Raw genomic sequence first — 16,026 nt, 5'->3', positions numbered from 1 at the left:
CCACACATGCGCTATGGGGTTGAGGTCGGGAGATCTTGAGGGCCACTCTATAGTACTGATGCCAGTATTCCTGAGAAAATTTGTTGTTAAATTGGCCGTATGAGGTCTGGCGTTATCCTGATGGAAAGTCAGACCTGGGACATGAATGGCAAAAGCTTTGGAACAAGCACCTGATCCCTGTATGCTGCCACATTAAGTTTTCCCTGGATGACAATGAGTCAGGATCGAGCATGATCGTTGATAGCACCCCAAACCATAACCCTACCGCCCCCAAATCGATCCACTTCCTGTATGCAACACTGGGCATTGCGTTCTCCTTGTCTTCTCCAAACTCTAACCCTTCCATCAGCAAAGGTTTATGTGAACCTTGATTCATCACTAAACACAACCCTATTCCAATCTTGCTGGGTCCATCTCAGGTGCCGTCGTGCCCACGTTGGCGTCAATGGAGACAGGTTTGAACTGATCCACTATATGGTAGCCCTGCATGAAGAAGAGCAAAGTGCAGGCAATTTCGAGTGGTTTGGACAGTCACTCGACCTCCAAACAATACATTCCCAGTGGATGTGGCAGTGACAAATGGATTACGCAAATGACATTAGACAATCTGTCAGTCTTCTGCGTGTGACATCACATGTGGTCAACCAGGACGGTCAACCAGGCTGTGGTCAGCTGTGGTGCCAGATTGAAGGACATGTGTCTGGAGACAGTCGTGGCATTGCAAATTAAAGAATAATTAACCATAAAACCATGTTTTTTCTGAGATGACAATCTACTCTGCTACCGTGAGATCAACTGCACATGTATCAATAGGTCATGTGACTTGTTGCACGTGGAAACATAATTTTAGCATCCAATGCTCTTCCCCTTGCTAAGTAGGCCCAACCAGTAGAATGAATGTGTGACATAATGCCCTTGACAATGCAATTAACCATAATCACAACAAAAACTCTTTCAAGAAAAGTTTCAAAACACTATTTGAAATTTTTTTTTATTTTTGCTGAGTTTATTACTCTCAGACTGAAAGTAAACTATTTGAAAATTTCAATTTTTACTGTTTCTGAAAGAGTAAAATATGTTTGTTACCATCAATTAATTGGAATTTAGTTTTCAAAGCATATACAACATGTAGAGTTTTTTTACATTAAAAAGGAATGTGGTTGATGCTTGATTAATACTTATGTGAATCTGTTTTACAACCCTATGGGAGTCGGTGTCATTGTTAATGTCTTGGACAAGACATCTTGTAGTTAACTCGATGTTAGCTACTAAGTTACTGATGATGAGCAGTGACTTGAAACCAGAAAAAACAGCAACCTAATATTGTTTAACATTAAACAGACCAAAGAATGGTCATCCAAAAGTTCATGTTTTCATAATAAGGCACAATAATTAAATATCAGAAGGGAGCTTGTATTTTCAAGGGAAAGATAATACTCTTATGGGGTCACTGCTTCACGATATGCTCTTATCTCTCTGGAGAGACAAGTCAAAAACTATTTCTGTGATATATGATATATGTATATTCTTAAGGACTTAATGCCAAAGCAAATTGTTTTTTTTCTCTTTTAAAAAACCCCTTGTTTTACTGCCAAAATTTTCAACAAAAAAAGTTTTAACCCTTTACCCAACTTGACCAATGTCCAGCGGAGCAGAGAGCACCAGAAACGGGAGTCGTGTTGCTCCCGACATGAATCAATCCAAAGCCTTTTGTATCCCCTTAAAACCAATTAACCAGTAAGCTACCTAACCACAAACTAAAGCAGCAGTGTTTCTTAATCTCTAGCCAGGATGTTAAGTTTACTGAGTAATATGTTCAACCATGTAGGTTCCACAAAATCATGTTGAGTTTTCACAAAATTTGCCCCTGTAACATTTATGCTGTCAGCTATCAAAAACACTGTCATCAAAACTGAAGTCACTACACTTACAAATGCTAACAATGGCCATCACACTGAATGTCAAACAAGACTATTTCTCAACAACTGCAGATGCTCATGGTGACCAAAGTCAAATACAGAAGCAATGGAAAGAATAAGAAATCTAACAAACCAGTGAGGTTGCAATCCATTGCGTACCCCAATAACATGGGTGCGATACATGTCCCAATACAGACCTTTTTTTTGCTAAATCACTTTAAGATACAGAATGTTGTCTGTGCTCACAAGTATGCAACAGTTTTGGAGTCTTTTCGGTCACAGACCAATAAAATTCAAAAAAGTCAGTTTGTTTCATAAATAGTGGCATAAATATCGATGTTGGAGAGAGCAAGCATTCAGTCACCACTGCTAAGACCTCTGCAAGTGCGACAAGACAATGTGATCAGTGTGTTCAGTATGGCGGCTTCACTGCGTCGGCTAGCAAGAACCTTCAGCTACAGCAAGGCCACCATCACCACATCGATACACCACTACTAGCCAGTGAATGAAATAATTATTCAACCCAACTTGACAGCCGGGCTGGTGGCCCATAAATGTTGCCTGCCCATCTTGAAAGTTGCCTGCCCACCTTTAAGTAACCCTCTCTTTCATTGGTTCTTATTCAACCATGTGACTACAGATATCCAGTCATACCGTAGCTTACTAAGCCAGCCACTTTTAGTGTCCTATTGCTATCTTCAGTGGGTGAAGAGTTGTCCATGTATAATTATGGAATATGCTCATAGCTTTCATTCATCTTTCTTAAATCAAGTAAAGTTCACTTATAACATACACGCTTACCAGTTACAACAAACAAATTCAGAAGTCCCGACTGCTTTCCTATATATAGTTATGAATTAACTACTGTATACACCGAACACTGATAGTACGAATTATCTGTTACAACAAACAAATTGACAGGTCTCTCTGTGCTATTTCACGCGTTGATTGACGTGTTTACAAGAAACAGCTGATCCGAATCCACTCGCGTGTTATCTCACATGTCACCAATTAGCTTGTGAAAACAAACAGCCTTCCTCACATGGGATCAAGGGGATAATAAAATAAACTTACCTGTGAACTTTTATCATTTATTTAATCTTGTTAATCTTGTTAACATTGACAAGGCATAATTAGCAATCTGGGAAGTCATTCTTTCAAATCAGCATGGAAGGCTTGTCATGGAAATGTAAAGCTCTAGATCTCAACACAATTTTACCAGATCATCCAAGCTATAGATGCAGGCGGTAAATCTAAGACTGACATTGAAGCAGACTTTAATATTCCCAAGTCCACATTAAGCACCATACTTAAAGACAAGGAGGCGATCATATATGCCAAATATGGAAGCAGTCGGAAGAGAATTCGAGTTTCCAATTTTGAAGATGTTGAGAAAGCTCTGTTTGAATGGTTTAACTTTTTTAAATATTCCACTAAGCGGACCGATACTTCTTGCAAAAGCTGACAAGTTTCGTGTCAAACTTTGACACATACAGATGTCAAGGCCAATCAGTCGTGGTTAGAGAGATTTATGAAGCGACGAGAGATATGTTCAGCCATGACACACGGAAAAAGCTCGTCTGTTGACAGCAAGTCAGTTGATGTTTGGCTGACGTCACAGCTTCCAATGCTGCTGAACAACTACTCGCCAGAAAACATATTCAACGCTCATGAAACGGGGCTTTGTTATAAGCTTGCATCACAGAGAACACTTCACTTGAAAGGGGACAAATGCCATGGAGGAAAGAAATCTAAAGAACGCATCACTGTTCTAACTGCAGCAAACATGAGTCGTACAGAATAACTGAAACTGTTAGTCACAGGGAAGTCAGAAAAGCCAAGGCATTATGTTTTACTGTCCCGTCCATCCACATGTCCCTAATTTAAAGAATGTGACAGTGGCCTATTTACCACCGAATACAACATCAAGAATTCAACCGATGGATCAAGGGATCATTGCATCACTTAAAAGTAACTATAGAAAACAGATGATGACAGATCTGATTAGTGCCTACAACAAGAAGGAGAAATACGAAGTGACATTGCTGTCTGCAATCACAAACATCCACCGAGCCTGGTGTCACGTGACCTCTCAATGCATTGTCAACTGCTTTCGAAATTGCTAATGTACTGGCAGAGGTGACACTCGAAGATTTCTTGAATGCAGATGACAACACTGTGACCACAGAATGACTTGCAAATGAAGATATAGTTACGGCAGTGAAGAAAGACAATGAAACAGTTGATAGTGATGAAGATGACAGTGAGACAGTGACAGAACTGGAAGTGAAGACAACAGCAGAAGCAGCAACATGTTTAAAATATGTAAGAGACCAAATGTTCTGTTGTCTGTCTTTGATAATATTAATGTCTACTCATGTTCAAATTAAAATTACCAATTTTGTTAAAGATGCATAATAAATTACATGATAGAGGAATGATCCATGACAATTATATGTTCGTTGGTTTTGTCTTATTTTATTTTCTGTGTGAACATGATCTTGTCTGAAACCAGTGACGTGGTGAAGTTTCTTGGCAATTTCCGAATTGCCAAACATTCCCAAACATTCCCGAATCGCTTAGAACGAAATTTCGCTTAGAACGAACTGAAAACAACAGTCCCTTTGAGTTCGTTATAAACGAATATTACGGTGTGACATGACAATTAAAATGGAATGGTCATCCTGAGAGCGAACTGAAAGTAGGTCAACCTTAAAAACGTCTACATAATGCCTTGTCCAGTGCATTCTCCTTTTATAAAATGAGTGAGTGAGTGAGTTTAGTTTTACGCCACACTCAGCAATATTACAGCTATATGGCGGCGGTCTGTAAATAATCGAGTCTGGACCAAACAATCCAGTGATCAACAACATGAGCATCGATCTGCGCAATTGGGAACCGATGACGTGTCAACCAAGTCAGCGAGCCTGACCACCCGATCCCGTTAGTCGCCTCTTACGACAAGCTGAGTCGCCTTTTATGGCAAGCATGGGTTGCTGAAGGCCTATTCTACCCCGGGACCTTCACGGGTCTTTTATAAAATGAACTCCTTTAACATCAATGGGATTATCTGCATTGTCAGCTGAGATAACATGTACCGTCTCCAGCGAAATGACAGTGGCCATATGAATAAGTGCATACACCTTGTTGCAGGTACAGCAACATACAGCAAGCTTGGACAAAGTACTGTGACTATGTGTCCCAGTCCACCTAGCTGTGAATTGGGCACCTTGTGAGGAGGAGAGTGCCACAACAAAACTCGGTGCACCTAGTAATGCCAGCAAGAGTTGTATACTCCCAAGGAAGTTGAGATTTATAATATGTTGTGACGTTGAGACTGACATCCAATAATCGAGGGAACGATATACCAGTGAGTGAGTGAGTTTAGTTTTACGGCGCACTCAGCAATATTCCAACTATATGGCGGCGGTCTGTAAATAATCGAGTCTGGACCAGACACTCCAGTGACCAACAACATGGGCATCGATCTGCGGAAAGTGGGAACCGATCACGTGTCAACCAAGTCAGCGAGTCTGACCACCAGATCCTGTTAGTCGCCTCTTCCGACAAGCATAGTCGCCTTTTGTGGCAAGCATGGGTTGTTGAAGGCTTACTCTATCCAGGGACCTTCACAGGGTCAGAAAATATTTCTGAAATAATAGTAGTCTTTCTATATTTTGGTCAAGTGAGGCCAATGCTAACACTGCCCTGCTGGTTACTTCTCCATACCTCTCCAACCCCTAACTAACAAATCAACGGAACTAAGATGATTGAACTTTGATTTCAGATAAGGTAAGACATGATGATGCTGTATTATCCACGTTAGTCCTCTACTGTTTATTATCCAGGATGAATTAACAATGAAAACAATACATCAAAATACACACATGCATAAAACCACCAAAACACTCACACATGTGTCAAATATCACTAAAAACAGCTAGCAACAACGCCCAAAATATGGGGCATAAATGATGAAAAAATGATATACTGAAGATTCAGAGCTACTAGTATATAGTGGAGACATAATGTTTGCTGAGGAACATTAGCACTAAAAGTATATTCATACAAGTGTTTGCCACTAACATGGCAATGTCTCCCGCCTCCCACATTGTTTTTACCTGAATCACCAGTACATTGGACCAAAACATCTGTGCACAGTTGATCGCTATTTCCGGCTCAGTTGAATAACAGCAGAGACGTATATTTACGTGAATATAAGTCACTGATAACAGGTAGAATAACAGGAACAATTAAGTTATCGTGTCTAATGATTTTTTATTGCAAGTTTCCCGTACATATACAGTGAAGCCTCGATAATCCGGACAGTTATGTTTTTCAGCAAATTCGTCCGTATTGCGGATCATCCGGACTACTGAATTTCAGCAAGAGTTGCTTCCCTTTACTATATCAAACAAGACACGACACTGAATAAAACAAATAAGCATTTAATGTATATATGTATATTTAATGCAAGGATAACAATAAATTATAAACACATTGCAGTCTTTCTTGGTTGTTTATGTTCATGGTTTTCTCATCACATCAATAAATGTTCGCATTTTCACCAATCATGTCCAATTTCCAATGTCACAATGACCAATGTCACAGGGTTCATAACAAAAAGTCTTTCATTGTTGTTTGAGTTCTGTTTACCTTTTTCATTGAGTTCTTTACATCGATGATTTTGCCAAGCGCCACTTCATCACCAATAGTCTCAAAATAAGTAACCAGACTGTCCAGATATTTCGATGCCTCCGTCGAAGTTGGTGGCACTGGGGCTTGTTCACTTTCCTCGGAATCCTCCTCTTCTTCCTGTCCATCTTCAGTCGGCTGCACCATGTTGATGATCTCACTGTCAGTGAGTGGCTCGCATGTTGTTTCGCTTTCTTCTTCGGCGACATATTCTTCTGTGCTTACGACATCATCAGAAGGATACTCGTTCAGGATGAGTCTAAGTTCCAATAGGGCAATGTCATCTTCATCCACAAATGAATCGCCATCTTGTGATATAATGTCCACGTGTCTGTAACAGTTCTTGATTGTTTGCGCACTGACTTCGGTCCAACTGGTTTTTACAAAGAGAAGCGCTTGCCTCAGCGTGAGTGTCTGGTCGCGTCCCTCCTCAGCACAGGTGATGTAATGTCTGACAAGCGATCTCTTGTAGTAAGCCTTGAAGGTCCGAATTATCCCTGCGTCCCTTGGCTGAATGTGAGAGGTTGTATTCGGTGGCAAGAAATGCATGGTAACATTTTGCAAGCTCATCGAAGCACATTTATGACTTGCAGCATTATCTAGTAACAGGACTGAATGTCCAAATACTTCACCAAAGTGTTTACTAAGGAAATCTAAACTTGCTTTCGGATGTTCTTCTTTATACCTTGCAATCTCCCTCTTTTCAAATGCAGTTATCTCGTTTCGTTTTCGCTTGGTAGGTTGACTCGCCATCTTTGCTGATACAAGTGTCAAACAAACTGTGAATGTACAGCATCTTCTGTCGGGTACTTTTTGTCTAATTACAACAACAACCCTTAATTGACATTTCTCAAAAGTTAACAAGAGTTTATCATGTCAACTCAATGTCACCCAGTGTTTATTGCTCCCAATGACAGAGCAATAAGTTATGTAAACATCGACGGGAGTCGCAGTTACGGTTCGTGAACATCATTTACAGTGTCCGAACAATGAAGCGATTTACTGTTTGTTTTACTGATTGGTTACACCTTTTTAGCGTCCGGTTACGGAAACTGAATTTCCAGATTATGGGTGCAAATTATATAGGCATTGATTGGTAACAAGCTGAAATCATCCGGGAGGCGAGACATCCGGATTGTCGGCGTCCAGACTAACGAGGCTTCACTGTATATGTTTTCATTTTCAAAGTTTGTTTATTTTCACCTTCAACGATACGATATATTTTTGATTAGGCACAATTCACGAAATAGCAGATCTGTTATGTCCTTGGACAAAATGATTTTACTTGGCCTTCGTCCGACATTATGTAATATGTACTATACTACCGACAGAAAATAAGGGAACCAAGAAATTGAATGTAGATGACTTTGACTGTGACAGGGTCCGTTATCGTGGCGTATCTCCCAAACGCAACATCCAATGACAATGGAATTTCGCATAATGCATGCCCAGCACGTGCTACACGTGCATAAAGAAGTTTACTCCTGTAAATGTACTGGAGAAGTCGCAATCACTAATGCAATAGAGATTGACACTTACTGACAGAAATGCCTCCGAGGCAGTATCTCGGTGAAGCAACAAAATGGAGACTTGTGGGGATGATAGGGATTATGTGAAGTTGCCCGGCAGATGGGTAAATCAAAAAGTGTAATTTCACGCCTTTCACGTCAAACGGGTGGGGTTGCAACAAGACTTGGGCATGGTAGACCAAAATCAACGACACCAGGACAGGATCGTCTCATTACGTTAATTGCTCTACACAATAGGTTTAAATCGGCCCCTGCCATCAATAGAGAATTCCGCACACTCACTGGAAGACGGATTTCAACCTCAAACGTTAAAAACCGACTCTATCAAGCTCGTCTGAAAGCAAGACGGCCTTTTAAGGGTGTCATCATTTCAGCTCATAAGCGCCAAAGATTGGCATGGGCTAGGCAGCATCAGGGACGGGCTATGCGCCACTGGCGTTACACCATGTTCTCTGATGAGTCAAGGTTTTGCCTACGATTCACAGATGGCAGAAAACGTTGTTGGCGTCGGAGCAAGGAGCGATATGCCAGAGCAGCAATTCTTGACCATGATCGATATGGAGGTGGTAGTGTCATGGTGAGAGTACACATGACAGACGATCAGATTTGGTCATCATTAACGGAGCCATGACTGGTCTGCGATACGTTGACCAAATATTGCGTCCTGTTGTGGCTCCATTGGCTAGAGGTATCGGCCGAAATTTTGTATTCCAAGAAGATAATGCCAGACCACATCGGGCCCGAATTGTCTCCACTTATCTCCGTCAAGAAGGTATCCAGACCTGTCCCCAATTGAACACCTCTGGGACATTCTTGGACGAAGGGTGTACGCCAGGGACCCAGGACCCGCCAACCTGACCCAGCTTGGTGCAGCTCTCCAAGAGGAATGGCGGGCAATACCACGGGCAACCATCCGGAAATTGATTAACAGCATGCCATCAAGGTGCCGTGAATGTGTTGCCCAACATGGTGGACACACCAGATATTGAACTTGACGCCTAAAATTGATTTAGTGGATATTTAAAGCAGTTTCAAATTCGCTATTATTTCATTAGTTCCCTTATTTCTTGTCGGTAGTATATAATGCGGATGTCTAATAACGCAGGGGTCATCCGTTGACCCCAAGACCTGTGTTATGGTGAGGGATGACTGTATTAAAAGATGACTAACAAACATAAAAATAATTCATTTAAAACACCGATACTTGCTGGGATGAAAAGAATTTTGAGCCCTGTTTCTTCTGAATATCAGTGTGCAGTCAACGACGGCCAGGAAGAAGTTGAAATTCAGTGCAATGTATAATTTCACACACAAATAATTTCAAGACTCATTTTGATGTAGACATGAATATCATAGTGTACGAAATCTGCAACAAACAGTAATAAAGAACTTGCTTACATTCAAAGGAAGTCTTGAACGTTTATGAAGAAAATCAAGTGAACGGCTCTTGAGATGTCTTGCTGACAAGCTTAACATGCAGTTTGACATGCTGAAAACTTCCAAGGTGTGGGCACAACCTTTAAAATTAAGTGAATGTCACCAACATCAACTGGGCCTAGATGAAGCTTGATGCTGAATATGAAGGAAATCCATCAGATGGTTCTTGAGGTATCTTCATGACAAGCCTGACATGCAGCATAACATGCCTACATTTTCACCATGTGTCACCAAGTGTCACCATGATCTTGAAATTTAACTGAAGGTCACCAAAACTGACTGGGCCCTGGGCCCTCCCAAGATAAAACTTGGTCTTGAATATGAAGAAAATCAAGTGAACAGTTCTTGCTTATGGGTAAAATGTGAAAATCCTTTTATGACCTTGACATGTCGGTCAAGGTCAACAACCCAGACAAGGACCTTTCTTATATTGTGATAAACCGAGGTACCAAATATGAAGAGCATCTAGTCAAAGGATCTTGAGATATTTGAATTCTTACAGAAGAACAGACAGATGGATGGAGCCTAACCCTATATCCCTGCTTCTCCCAAAATGTGCGACGGGGGATAACAAATGAATTTGCATTAGTTTTCAGATAATATGTACATTCATGAATAAGTACAAAATTGAATTTCACTTGTGCTTATCAAATGACCCAGTCTTTTGTCTTTGCAATATGTGGGAGTTGATGAACATTTACTGTGAGGTAAAGGTTATTTTGTTCCTAGTTAGAAATTCCAAGTCCCTCCTCTGACATCGCAGGTTCAAACCAGGCACCAATAGCAATTACAGTCCTGTCCCTCATGGCTGAGAAACAGCCCATGGAGACTACTTCGGAATATGATTTTCAAACATTTGCGCTCTGGCCTTTAGGGTTTGAACAAGGATATCATGAGGCATCTGGAGACTTTGACAGCTACCCGTGTTTACACTGAATACAGGTCACCACCAAAGACAACAAGACACAAATGATATTCCGAACAATTTGTACAGAATTCAGATGGTGATAATACTGGTCATATGATAGAATTTAAACCACTGACCCTTAGATTTCACTGTTCACACAGACACCAAGGAGATGAACTACATCAGCAATATCATACTGCGTATTATACTACTTACTTATTACTTTATATGTAACTACAACTAAATACATTTGGGGCATTCATTACATGTAATAAGCTGGAGGTTGGAAGCTTTAATCACTTTTTAATAACACAAAAACTATATATATGCCAGATATACAAGATTTTTCATAAACCCAAGCTTACTCAAAATGACCTTGACCTTCAATGTCATCCAATCTTAAGTCTCATTACCCACTGAAATCTGTTAACGTTAGGATTGCATGGCCCTTCCAGTACACTGCAAAACACTTTTCAAACGATACATATTGCAATGCTTTCCCCTCAGAATTACCCCACTATTTTGGGTAAAAACTATTTGAAGTTCAAAACATAGACTTCCAGTTACACTGGTGTTACTTATTCTAATGAGCTGGCAAAACTGCATACTTAAAATATCATAAATAGTACAAAAGATAAGAAATTTGATTTCTTTTACCAAACCAATACCTAGGTAAGTAGAAAAATGGCCCTGCATGTACATTCAAAGCCACCACTGTGAAACACTGAAACTCTCAAAATATTGCAATATGTATTGGTTGGTAAAACTGGTTTGTTGCTTTTGTCCACTCAGCAACAGGAAAGACTTCTACCCGTGTCTCCCCTGAATTATAACACTGAGGAAAATGTTCTTTGAGTGTCGTTTTTATAAGTTGGATATGTGTTTCAGTATGTTAAGATACAATAAAGAAACACAAAAACACACTGTTATCAGATAATGAACATATATTCATGTGATATGATTCAGCTGGAATGAAACTGAAGGAGGATACAGCCAGATGTCTTACCCAGCAATATTCCAGCAATTTTGCTGCAATCGTAAATAATCGTGTTGGGACCAGACAATCCAGTGACTGACAGCATGATCACAGTCCTAATATGGGTAACACAATCACACTTTATTCCCAAATATTTGACAACACAGCCAAATAAGAGTTCCCCCATTTCCCCCCATTCCCAATATTATTCCTAAATTGATGTATACTAGAATTATGAACAAAACACTTACTAGAGGACTCACTGGGGAAGAAAGAATATGGGGAAAGGAAATCTCACACAGCCCTAACCGAACTCTGATTGACACAAACAACGGGTCAAGTGGTCAGATCTGAGCAAACAGGTACTCTGAGCTGGACCCAGATGACTGAAAGGGATTCCATGCCAGTAAATACGATTGTTGTCTCCACTTAGAGCTCATTAGTACAAAGATCAGTGAGGAAACTTCTTCCAGTCATATCTAAAAATATATCAGGAAAATTACACAATTTCACAATAAGTATATGACCATAAACCTGGAACATCTCATGAACGGTTGACCTCCGACCTGTGACCTCCTCAATGCTAATATTGGGCATGTTAGTTTCATTGCCATATAAGGTAAACAATGTCAAATGCCCATATTCGGATAGAAGGACGTGACTGATCCTCCATATTTGGACAACGGCACAGAAGCTACAAAAATCAACTGAAAGTGAACAAAAGTTGTCTAAACGATGATACGAAGGTGAACAGTGAACCTACTTACATTTAACGACGTTCCACATACACCATCGCTTTTCAATTATCCCATTTGCTCCACGAATACGTGCCACCAGTGTCATACTCCATGCTGGTTTCGCGAGTGGATTCTTATAAATGGCTTGAATAATCACGTGATCGCGGCTGACGAATGTCATGGCGCGAAAACTAATACCGCCTTTGTAGCAGTTACGTCCCTTCGATATTAACAATGTCGTTTTAACATGCAAATGACACTGTTTACCTATGTTCTGTGTCAATATGATAAATCAACGCATGATTAATACCATGTTACACGCATGCATCAGTAAAATCAGCACCCATGAATAGTCGACTTACTGTCGGGGCTTTCCCCAGGTCGTTGTGATCACGTGACGGTCATAACCGTGTCTTTTCGATTAGATCAACGATGACTACGGTCAACGCACGGACCATTTATTCAGCATTCGGTGTAAAGGTTCTGCATTGTTGATTTTGTTTGTACTGTGACCTAGTGACGGAAATACATTTTGTAAAGCCGATGTTAGCACATATACAATAATTACAGCTGAGGGATGTTTTCAGGTTGTGAGAGGCCTCTTTTGTTTGTTTGGCAGGTCGCCAACGCAATTAAAGTAGACCAATCCTATCAGTCAGCGCCTATATTCGTGGAACCAGGGATACTCTATAACATATAGGCTCCCTGGTGGAACGTATAACTGTAACAGAGAGAGTGTGCTAAATATAGACTCCATCGCGTGTTTGGGAATATAAACATGTAAAAGCCACACTCGGAAGGGCTATGGGTCAGAGAAACACTGCTCAGCAGGCTTGGCTAATAGGGTTCAAACGCTGATGCGAGCGTAATAGAAGCTGTATTTATTTAGAGTTTGGGAGTTCGAACAGTAATGTTCACACTGACGATGCTTCAGACCTGATATAGGCTGGAAACAAGACTTCATTGTCCTGCAACAGTTTAGTTTGTTTGTTAATTGTTGAACATACTCAGCAATAGTCAAGCGGTGTCGTCATGCAGAAATCTTCAAATTTTCAAAGCCGATATTAGGACATATCGGTTAAGTTACCGTGGTGATTTAATGGCCCGACTGAATGTTTACCAGCCACGGGCGAGGAGGCCAGTGGCTATTTCTAGTCATGGACTAGCGGGGCCAGTGGCTATTTCTAGTCATGGACTAGCGGGGCCAGTGGCTATTTCTAGTCATGGACAAGCGGGGCCAGTGGCTATTTTCCGCAGTCGTTTCTAAACAGGCACGACGTTATGCTAAACATAGACATGACAGCATATGGCGACAGCTACAAGAGAATATACATATAACCCAGATTCTCACTGGGTCCCTTTCTTGCTGTGACACGATCAAAGCGACCAGATGAGTCAATATTCAAAATGGGTGTCTATCACGGTTGGCCCTTTTCGTAGAGTATTAGTATTAATAGGGCTTAGCACCTCGCCGTCTATTATAGCATTACAGCGCTGCCTGTGTTATATCATCAATGGGAAACAGACAAAATGAACTCTATCACCTCCTGGCTTATTGCTGTTGTAACAACCTTCACTGTCTGAATCAGCTCAGATCGCCAGCCGAGAAGGGTGCTCATATCTTTGCTAGACAAATGGTTTGATTTTAGAAAGTATATAATGCTGAAATTGAATTATACCAATAACTATTAAAATCAAACTACATAACCCCAGAACTCTGCATTATATTCTACATGATATACAGTAATTATAATTTGGAAAGTAAATATAAAAAATTAGAAAGTAAATAATGCTGAAACTGAATTATGCAAATAACTGTTAACATCAATCTACATAACCCCTGAGCTCTGGACTATTTGCTATATGATATATATTAATTATTATTATTACATTTATAATTTGACAACTCTCCGTTTTATTAGACATAGATTAACTAGTCAAACTTGAATATATAAAAGAATCTAAATGTGAGTTAAATGGAATATTTATTTCCTGGGGTTTTTTTCATTGTAATATAGGTAACTTTACATGTTTCATATTAATAAATAGATCTAATTTACTTATTATTGGTGAACTGTGAAAACTGGTAACAATACCATCTGAGCATGAATTAATCATGGTGTTTCAGAAGGCGATGAACATGATGAAAGAAACATGTCTGAATACTGTCAGGTCAGTTGAGACACTGCATGCATGGAGGACGGTGCTGCTGTGAAATTCCACCTCCCCATTCCGTACTATCGGAATCCCGTGAGATGTGCGCATGCGCTGAAACATCAGTTCGTGTGAGTTGCTTCATCAGTCGACAGCCTCCATATAAGTTCCAAGAACTTTTATTTACATAGTTAATAGACAGGATAAATCATCGATCAGAAATCGCCAGACACTTTCTGGTTGTGTCAGGAACAGTTGGGAATTTTGGACTGACCGTCTTGTGAGTGTGTGGCTAGAACACTCAGGTTTTGTCTCAGAGACCGATACGGCCACGGGTCGTGGTCTGCCAAAATGGCGCAGCCAGAGGGGCAAGGGGCCAAGGGCCAGCGTGCACCCGATTCTGACAATTTCTTTGAATTTGTGGAAAACCTCACGGAGGTTACCACCACTCCTTTGGAGAGTACGTCCACGGGAGGAAAGTCAAACTCTATGCAAGGTTTCCGGAGTGAAACTGAGGGGGTCAAGAGGAAAGCCGCATCTCATAGAGAACTTGACCCCGCGGGGGAGAAACAGTCCCCCCTTGATGCCATTTTGCGCTCGCTACTTGCAAGCCAGCAGGCCCAGTCACACACCATGGCTCAGATCAGCACAGCGTTGGCTAAAATTAGCAACAGCGCGGAGAAGGCCGAACAAGACCGAGAATCGGCGAGTGGCGGTCAAAACAAAAACAAACATGGCGGCGCCCAGGAAATGGAGGAGGGTGAAACGTCCGACGAGGATGAAATGGACATGTTGATACACAGGTGCCTTGATCTGAGAGGAGAAGAGACAGCTTTATTCATAGCCACACAGAAACCACACAGAAGGGTCTCCAAGGACACCATTACTAGATGGGTGAAGACTATGCTAAAGAATGCTGGCATCAATATGAAAATATTTAAGCCTCATAGCATAAGGGCAGCCTCCACTAGCAAGGCCTGTAACCTTAAAGTACCTTTAAAAACAATACTGAATACAGCAGGCTGGAGCAAGGACTGTGTGTTTGGACGTTTCTACAACAAACCAGTAGAAAATGACAGTGTTTTCAGTGATGCTATTCTATCACCTGAAAATTTGAGTAGTTCTTAGCAATACATTTGCTCTGGAAGAGCTTGATCCTGTTTCGCCGACCTAGTTAATGTGTAGAGGTTTTAGGCATAGTGACATAAAATTTTCGCAATAATGTTTCATTGTACTTTTGGAATACATATTGAAAGAGAACGAGTATTGTGTGTGTTCTTTAACATGTGGTTGAGGGGAAAACACTTTTCTGGAAATATGCCTCCTACTCTAAAATCTCACGGGATTCCGATAGTACGGAATGGGGAGGTGGAATTTAAATATTAAACGAGACTTACCTGTAAGGTGAAGTTTGATATTAATTCCACCGACCCATGAAGTACTGAGGGATTACGTGCCCTCCACTCCCACCCTTGCTAGCCAGGAACCATATTTCTACGCTAAAGACTGATGTTTCAGCGCATGCGCACATCTCACGTAATCCCTCAGTACTTCATGGGTCGGTGGAATTAATATCAAACTTCACCTTACAGGTAAGTCTCGTTTAATATTTAAATTTAAATGTATCAAGTTGAAATTTACAACCTAGTTCAGAGAAGAGACAAAATCAAGA

At 40.8% G+C, this 16,026-nt stretch overlaps 2 protein-coding genes across 2 annotated transcripts in view; both read right to left on the bottom strand.

Annotated features, from left to right (window-relative positions):
- LOC137255702 (uncharacterized) overlaps positions 1–12,356 on the bottom strand; it is a 30,766-nt gene extending 18,410 nt beyond the window's left edge. The window contains exon 1 of the mRNA XM_067793191.1: positions 12,231–12,356. The gene's annotated coding sequence lies outside the window, so the exon portion shown is untranslated. The remainder of the gene's footprint in view (positions 1–12,230) is intronic.
- Positions 391–7,367, bottom strand: LOC137255577 (jerky protein homolog-like). The gene is made up of 2 exons (XM_067793001.1): positions 6,576–7,367; positions 391–483 (listed from the first exon to the last, which is right to left on the bottom strand). Exons 1-2 carry the CDS (start codon positions 7,365–7,367, stop codon positions 391–393), a joined length of 885 nt encoding a protein of 294 aa, XP_067649102.1.
- Positions 12,357–16,026: the final 3,670 nt, after the last annotated feature.

This window comes from Haliotis asinina, chromosome 11 (genome assembly GCF_037392515.1).
Source record: "Haliotis asinina isolate JCU_RB_2024 chromosome 11, JCU_Hal_asi_v2, whole genome shotgun sequence".
NCBI lineage: Eukaryota > Metazoa > Mollusca > Gastropoda > Lepetellida > Haliotidae > Haliotis > Haliotis asinina.
Note: the sequence above shows the minus strand (reverse complement) of the source record. Positions and strands in the feature narration are given on the sequence as shown.